The 8,741-nt window shown below is 41.8% G+C and overlaps 1 protein-coding gene across 1 annotated transcript in view; it reads left to right on the top strand.

Annotated features, from left to right (window-relative positions):
* Positions 1 to 4,017: 4,017 nt before the first annotated feature.
* SNRNP200 (small nuclear ribonucleoprotein U5 subunit 200) overlaps positions 4,018 to 8,741 on the top strand; it is a 47,738-nt gene continuing 43,014 nt past the window's right edge. The window contains exons 1-4 of the mRNA XM_060683319.2: positions 4,018 to 4,249; positions 5,367 to 5,530; positions 6,230 to 6,401; positions 8,213 to 8,405. Of these exons, the coding sequence (XP_060539302.1) occupies positions 4,205 to 4,249; positions 5,367 to 5,530; positions 6,230 to 6,401; positions 8,213 to 8,405 (574 nt within the window). The 5' untranslated portion in view covers positions 4,018 to 4,204. The remainder of the gene's footprint in view (positions 4,250 to 5,366; positions 5,531 to 6,229; positions 6,402 to 8,212; positions 8,406 to 8,741) is intronic.

Raw genomic sequence — 8,741 nt, 5'->3', positions numbered from 1 at the left:
CTCTCTCTATCTCTTTATCATCTATCTATCTATCTATCTATTTATCATCTATCTCTCAGTCTATCTATCATCTATCATCTCTCTCTCTCTCTCTAAATATATATATATATATATATAGTCTATCTATCTCTAGTATCTCTCTCTCCATCTATCTATCTCTATCTCTTTATCATCTATCTATCTATCTATCTATCTATCTATCTATCTATCTATCTATCTCTGCCTATCTATCTCACCTCTATCATTTATCTATATAATTCTTTAACTGTATAATATTTTTCCTGTAACCATTTAGGGAGTTGATAAATTTAGTTGATAAATTTAGAACCAATAAAAGGAGATACTTCTTCACTCAGGGGGCCATCCGAGAGTGGATTTCACCATCGCAGAAGGAAGTTGAAACTAACTCTCCTCCAAAGCCATAGTTAGTTATGTTCCCGAAAGGTTTACTGCTATGTTTTAGGAATTGTGTTATCTCTCTCTCTCTCTCTCTCTCTCCCTACCTATCTGTCTGTCAGTCTATCTATCTATCATATCTCTCTCTCTCTCTCTATATATATATATAATCTATCTATCTCTACCTCTATCATCCATCCATAGTTATGTTCCCGAAAGGTTTACTGCTATGTTTTAGGAATTGTGTTATATCTCTCTCCCTACCTATCTGTCTCTCAATCTATCTATCATCTATCTCTCAATCTATCTATCTCTCAGTCTGTCTATCTATCTATCTATCTATCTATCTATCTATCTATCTATCTATCTATCGTCTATCTCTGCCTATCTATCTCACCTCTATCATTTATCTATATAATTCTTTAACTGTATAATATTTTTCCTGTAACCATTTAGGGAGAGGGTCACACTGAGATTTTTTAAAATAAAATAAACTAAAATAAAATGTGCCTGCAGAGATTTGGAATTTCCCACGGTGAATCAACAGGGGGCGATGGGGATGTTTTATTTTTGATTGGCATCTCCTCTCCAGCAGTCCCTTTGAGGAAGAGAGACCAAACAGCGATTCTTATTGTGCGTGTCTGGGGAGAAAGAGGTTAAGAATTACAAGAATTGGGCTGGGGAAATTGGTCCAGAGGAGGAGTGTTAGGAGTGATTCTTCCTGCTCATTGTATCTCACCTTTAAATGCCCTTTAAATGACTCACCATATGGATATATGCTTGCCAAGACAACTTAGCCTTGCAGAAAGATCCATGTAGCTCAGAGGTCTCCAGACTTGAAATTTTTTTTTGCTTTAATTTATATGCCGCCCTTCTCTGGAGACTCAGGGCGGCTTACAATGCGTTAAGCAATAGCCTTCATACTTTTGTATATTTATACAAAGTCAGCTTATTGCCCCCACAATCCGGGTCCTCATTTCACCTACCTTAGAAAGGATGGAAGGCTGAGTCAACCTTGAGCCTGGTGAGATTTGAACTTGCAGTAATTGCAAGCAGCAGATGTTAATAACAGTGCTTAGTCCACTGTACTACAGGCTTCATGACTTGTGGACTTCAACTCCCAGAATTCCCCAGCCAGCAGGAGCTGAAGTCCCCAAGTCTTAAAGTTGCCATGTTTGGACACCCCTTATGTAGCTGAACACGGTGGCTCAGTGGCTAAGACGCTGACCTTGTCGATCGAAAGGTCGGCAGTTCAGCAGTTTGAATCCCTAGCGCCGCATAATGGGGTGAGCTCCCGTGACTTGTCCCAACTTCTGCCAACCTAGCAGTTCGAAAGCAGGTAAAAAATGCAAGTAGAAAAACAGGGACCACCTTTGATGGGAAGGTAACAGTGTTCCGTGCGCCCTTGGCATTGAGTCATGCCGGCCACACGACCACGGAGACATCTTCAGACAGAGCTGGCTCTTCGGCTTTGAAACGGAGATGAGCACTGCCCCCTAGAGTCGGGAACGAGTAGCACATATGTGCGAGGGGAACCTTTACCTTTACCTTTTATGTAGCTGAACAAATTGACGGGCAAGGAAGAGAAAGGGGACCACCCATTTCATCCCCTTGCATAAATTCCCAATGTGCCTTTTCCGAGTGTAAGATTATGACAATTCGGGGTACGATCTTGGTTGTAGGTCATTTGTTGTAAGAGAGGCACATATTACAGTGCCGCAAAGGGTCTTGGTTCTTCTGGTTTATACCAGCGACTGGTGAATTGAGGCCTTTTGGTGACATCTAAAAATATCTCTGGCGTAAACAAGTCATCAGCCTCCTGGACACGGAGTCTCTTGACAGAACGCTGGGGGTTTTATTTTGGTCCCACTACAAAGGAAGTGACGGGACCGTGGAACACATATAAACAGAGCTTGCCCTCCTCGGTCCACTCGGAAGAGGTCAGTGTGACATGTCCTCAAAGAACTTTGCTTCATCAAGACTGAGATCTTCTCCATGCTCGACTGCCCCAACTGGGAGAATCAAACATAGCATCTGAGCAAGGACCCAGGAGATCAGGTAACCGGCGGCTCGCAGAGCCAGTCCGCAGCAGCCCCTGTCAAGCGACGTACACACTTTTCAGATCCTTCGTGGGTTTTCTCAGAGGATTCAGTTCCTTATTTTCTATTTACAGTATTTGCACCCTGCTTTTTCAGGGTTTCCACCCCAACCCCCCAATAAGAACAGAACAGAATAGAATGGAATAAGGCAGAACAGAACAGAAGGGAATAGAACAGAACAGAACAGAATGCAAAACAGAACAGAATGCAGACCACAACAGAATAGAATAAGGCAGAACAGAACAGAACAAGGCAGAACAGAACTGAAGGGAATAGAACACAAGAGGATAGAATAAGGCAGAATAGAAGAGAATAGAATAAGGCAGAACAGAACAAGGCAGAACAGAATAGAACAAGACAGAACAGAACAGAAGGTAATAGAACACAAGAGAATAGAAAAGGCAGAACAGAACAGGATAAAATAGAACAAGGCAGAACAGAACAAGACAGAACAGAATAGAACAAGGCAGAACAGAGTAGAACAAGACAGAACAGAACAGAAGGGAATAGAACACAAGAGGATAGAATAAGGGAGAACAGAACAGAATAAGGCAGAACAGAACAGAAGGGAATAGAACACAAGAGGATAGAATAAGGCAGAACAGAACAGAACAGAATAAGGCAGAACAGAACAGAAGGGAATAGAACACAAGAGGATAGAATAAGGCAGAACAGAACAGAATAGAACAAGGCAGAACAGAACAGAAGTGAATAGAACACAAGAGGATAGAATAAGGGAGAACAGAACAGAACAGAACAAGGCAGAACAGAACAGAAGGGAATAGAACACAAGAGGATAGAATAAGGGAGAACAGAACAGAACAAGGCAGAACAGAACAGAAGGGAATAGAACACAAGAGGATAGAATAAGGGAGAACAGAACAGAACAGAATAAGGCAGAACAGAACAGAAGGGAATAGAACACAAGAGGATAGAATAAGGGAGAACAGAACAGAACAGAATAAGGCAGAACAGAACAGAAGGGAATAGAACACAAGAGGATAGAATAAGGGAGAACAGAACAGAACAGAATAAGGCAGAACAGAACAGAAGGGAATAGAACACAAGAGGATAGAATAAGGGAGAACAGAACAGAACAGAACAAGGCAGAACAGAACAAGACAGAATAGAATAGAACAGAATAAGGCAGAACAGAACAGAAGGGAATAGAACACAAGAAAATAGAATAAGACAGAACAGGATAGAACAGAACAAGGCAGAACAGAACAGAACAGAACAAAATAGAATAGCTTGATTGGCCAAGCGTGTATTGAAGTCCAGAAGCCGCCAAGGTTGGAGGAGAGCCCTGCTCCAGAGCACCGTCGCGCACGTCTAAGCGCTCGTGCAAAAAAATTGTCCCCTCCAGGCATCCATACGTCACGCTCTCCTCCCTCCCTCCCTCCCTCCGCCGATAGAAGCTCGGAAATAAGAGAGAGAGAGAGAGAGAGAGAGAGAGAGAGAGAGAGAGAGAGAGAGAGAGAGAGAGAGAGAGAGAGAGAGAGGAAGGACTTCCGGTGCTGACCCGGAACCGGAAGCTCCGAAACGTGTGGTGTTTTTTTTTTCCTCTTTTCCTTCCGGCTGCGCGTGAGGGAAGCGTTGCTGGGGAAAAGCGAGAGAGACCCGGAGAAGGCGGGGAAGGCCCAGCCGAACCGGGGCGGAGGAGGAAGAAGCAGCGGCCGGGTCCCCCCTCTCGAGCAGCCGGCGCCGCCATGGCGGACGTGACCGCCCGGAGCCTGCAGTACGAGTACAAGGCGGTGAGTGAGGGGCTTTGGTGGGCCTTGGGCCCCCTCAGGGGGACGGGAAGGGCCTCGCCGGCCCTGGGAAGGGAAGGGAAGGCCGGAGGTGGCTCCAGGCACCCTGAGGGAAGGAAGGAGGGAGGCCTGGCTCGCTTCTCTTCTCTCCTGGGGATCCTCAGGCGACCTTAGGGGGGGTTTCTTCTTGGAAATTGGGGCCCAGAGAAGGAGGGGGGGCGCTGGGGGAGGGGGGAGAGGGGGGTCCTCTAGGGCTTTTGCAGGCAGTCCTCGACTTAACGACCCAACTCGTTGAGAAGAGAGGATAGAGTAAAATAAGAGAGAAAAGGAGTAGAATAGAATACAAAAAAAGAAGAGAACAGGGGAAAAAAAAGAGAACAGGATAGAATTGAAATGTAGAACAGAGAATAGAATAGGGGAGGAAAAAAGAATAGAAAAAACAGAATAGAATAGAATAGAAAAAAGTAGAATAGAAAAAAGAGAATAGAATTGAAATATAGAAGAGAGAAGAGGAAAAAAAAGAATAGAATAGAAAAAAAGAGAATACGAAAAGAATGGAGTAGAAAAAAGAATAGGAAAAAAGAGAATAGAATTGAAATATAGAACAGAGAAGAGAAGAGAAAAAAAGAAGAGAAAAAAAGAGAATACAAAAAAAATGGAATAGGAAAAAAAGAGAATAGAATTGAAATATAGAACAGAGAAGAGAAGAGAAAAAAAGAAGAGAAGAGAAAAAAAGAATACAAAAAGAATGGAATAGAAAAAAAGAGAATAGAGAATAGAATAGAAAAAATAGAATAGAATAAAGAATAGAATTGAAAAAATAGAATAGAATAGAGAACAGAACAGAATTCTTTATTTAGCCAAGTTTGAATTTGGCTAAACAAGGAATTTGTCTCCGGTGCAGAAGCTCTCAGTGTACATAAAAAGACAGGAATGATAAGGTACAACACTTAATGATAGTCATAGGGTACAAATAAGCAATCAAATCATACTAGGAAACAATATAAATTGTAAGGATGCAAGCAACAAACTTATAGTCATGCAGTCATAAGTATAGCCTTGCTGATTCTCTCTCTCTCTCTCTCCCTTCTCGTGTCTGTCTGTGCGGCAATTCTTTCAGAACTCTAATCTTGTGCTTCAAGCTGACCGGTCTCTGATTGACCGGACCAGACGCGATGAGCCTACGGGAGAGGTCTTATCGTTGGTTGGGAAGCTGGAAGGCACCCGCATGGGTGATAAGGCCCAAAGGACCAAGCCCCAGATGCAGGAAGAAAGAAGAGCAAAGTAAGCAAAGAATGATGTGTTTGCTGCCTATTGATATCATATTTAGTTGACTGAAATTCTATGGTATAGCATTTTAATCAGGGGGGCTTTCGCACAGGTTCGCCTGGTGCACCAGTTGCGCCCTTTCCTGGACCGAGATGCCCTTCGCATGGTCACTCATGCCCTGGTTACTTCCCACTTGGATTACTGCAATTCCCTCTACATGGGGCTGCCCTTGAGGTACACCTGGAGGCTCCAGCTGGTCCAGAATGCGGCCGCGCAGGTTGTTATGGGAGCTCCTCGTTACTCCCGTGTAACACCTCTCCTGCACGAGCTGCACTGGTTACCGGAGGTCCTCCGGATCCGCTTCAAGGTGCTGGTACTCACCTATAAAGCCCTACATGGTTTAGGTCCAGGGTACTTGCAGGACAGATTTTTAACTTCTCAATAACTTGGCATAAGAATATTGTTACCAAAAGAGAGGATGGGGGTGTGTGGGGGGGAAGGATGGATGTTTAAAGAGATGGATTTCTAGTGACTGGGCAGTTTTAAAGGAGGATCCTGGGCTGAATACAGAGTAATTAAAGTACTGTTCACATCAGAATAATTTTGATTGGGACAGAGAGAATATGCGCCTTTGTGTATAATATAAATCCTCAGAAAGACTGTACATTAGATAGATTTTCTTGTGCTAGCTAATCTTCCTCCTGGTTTTCCTAGGAGGCGCAAACGTGATGAAGACAGGCATGACATAAACAAGATGAAAGGCTACACACTGCTTTCCGAGGGTATTGATGAGATGGTAGGAATTATCTATAAACCCAAAACGAAGGAGACTCGGGAAACCTATGAAGTTTTACTGAGCTTCATTCAGGCAGCTCTGGGGGATCAGGTGAGTGGAAAAACAGGTGCTGCGAAAGCATTTGTCCTACCTGAGCTTTCACAATTACTCCTACTTTGCACCCAGTGTTTGCATTTTTGTGCAAAAGCTATAGGAGACCACAATTGAGCTCTTGAGTAGAAACACAATCAGATCGGCTTGTGAAGTTCTTTACCATTTCTCCAGAGCCCACTGGAATCAAACGGTCAATAAATTTTAAGAAATAAATAAAATAGAGGTACATTAACACTTTAAGATGATCAACCGTTTTATTTTTTGCTGTTTTTGTCAGCTGAGTGAAGTGAACGTGTCATTTGGAAGCTACTTCAAAGTTTGGGAGATCCACTTTTTTCTGGGACTCTTGAAATGTTGAATATTTACATGCTGTACTAAAGAAAACAAGCTGGTGCCTCATTGTTATCTTTTTTAGACAAGTTTTATTAAATTTTTCTTTTACATACATATTTTATGAACAGGTCACATCTTTTACAACTTATGACATAATTATATATTGATTTTTATGATCTATTCCAATCTTCTTTGTTTTTTCCAAACACAATTTACATTTTTCATTTTCTGCCATGACATTGTTTTTCTCTACTTTTTTATCTTATCTTAATCTCTTCTTAATACATAATATATATAAACAGTATCACCATCCGCCTTTCAAATCCTAATTTTTTAACATTGCTTCAATTGTCTTCTTTCTCCATTTATAAAGTATATTTCTTATAATCCCCATCACATTTTTGGTTATCTTTTTAAGGATAACTTAATCCAGTCTTTTTTCAATAACCCCACTTAGATATGATTCCTGAACTGACTTTGGATTTTTTTTTTTTAATTTTTTTTTATTGAGTTTTAAACAGAGATATAAAGACAATACAAAAAATACAAAGACATTACAAAGACAAACAAGTTCTCACCACCAACCTACCCACACCAAACTTTACATATATGTTTTGATCATCATCAGAATATATATTGCTTTATAAGTTAATATATAAGTAATACGTTGTCAATTTGGATGTTTTAGATTAGATCACACAAAGGATTTTTTTTTTTTAACCGTGATTGCTCGGGTGTATCTGAAGTATTATCAAAGAATTGGTTCCAATTATATTGTGTTTCCACAAATGCTTATCGCTTTCCGAAACATGTTTACGGCTCCTTAATTCAGACAATGTGGCATGCAAAAATAATAAAACAATTACCAAATGAAAACATATATCATTAAAAACTAAGGCAATGAACTAGCGGCAGAACTAAAGTAGACTATATGCAATCAAAGGCTCAAGAAAGCAGCCAGCTCATAATTGTATTTCTAAAGGCCTACGGAGTGGAGAATAACTGTATTTTGGGGTGGGGGGGTGAGCAAAGGAACCCTCCTGGATCTTATAAGATGACTTTGTTCACTGCATGCGCCCTCTCCTGTTGGGGCAAATACGGGCACATGCAGTCCCACACATACCGTGTTTCCCTGAAAATAAGATCTCCCCGGATAATAAGTTCTCCCCGAAAATATTTAAATGCATGTGCAGCTAGTCCCCGCCATTTCCTCTGGTTAGGGTTAGGGAGACAGAGCTGGAAATCAGGTAAGGCGGCAAGAGGAGCCCTGTCTTGCTCCATGCGCCCCAAAATAATAAGACCTCCCCGAAATTAAGGCCAGGAGCTTATTTCGGGGTTCAAAAAAATATAAAACAGGGTCTTATTTTTGGGGAAACACGGTATGTCCTATGATACAGGGTAAATTTTCTCAAGTTTTCATCCCTTAAACTGGGCACAGAAGGAACGGTATCCATTTATTATTATTTGTTTTGCAGCCTCGAGACATTCTCTGCGGAGCTGCCGATGAAGTGCTGGCTGTCTTGAAAAATGAGAAGCTACGAGACAAGGAACGGCGAAAAGAAATCGACCTCTTGCTGGGGCAAACAGACGACACCCGTTACCACGTACTGGTTAATCTGGGCAAGAAGATCACAGATTATGGGGGAGACAAGGAGATCCAGAATATGGGTATAATCTGCGGCCTCAGTGCCTTTTAGCTTTTGCGCTCTGAATTAGGACGGGGGTGGGGGGGGGAGCAGTTTACAGTACAGTATGATTTTTTTGATTTTCTTGATTCGATCAAACAGGATGTGGTGGTGAGAGGTTGCATGGACAAATTTGGTTTGCTGCCGAGGGTCAGGGATGGGTGGGTGTTTTGTGGATGGTTGTTTCTTGTCACAAAGCCCCAAAGCTTCCAAGATGGTTAAATCTTAGAAGATTTTGATGATTTCACCATGAGATCTATAAGATTTGAAAAAAAAGAAATTAAAAAAAGATTGAGCTATTGTAGTTCTTGGGTTGCTA

The sequence above is a fragment of the Pantherophis guttatus genome, chromosome 9, assembly GCF_059756535.1.
Source record: "Pantherophis guttatus breed Tessera chromosome 9, ASM5975653v1, whole genome shotgun sequence".
NCBI lineage: Eukaryota > Metazoa > Chordata > Lepidosauria > Squamata > Colubridae > Pantherophis > Pantherophis guttatus.
This window is presented reverse-complemented; position numbering and strand designations above follow the sequence as displayed.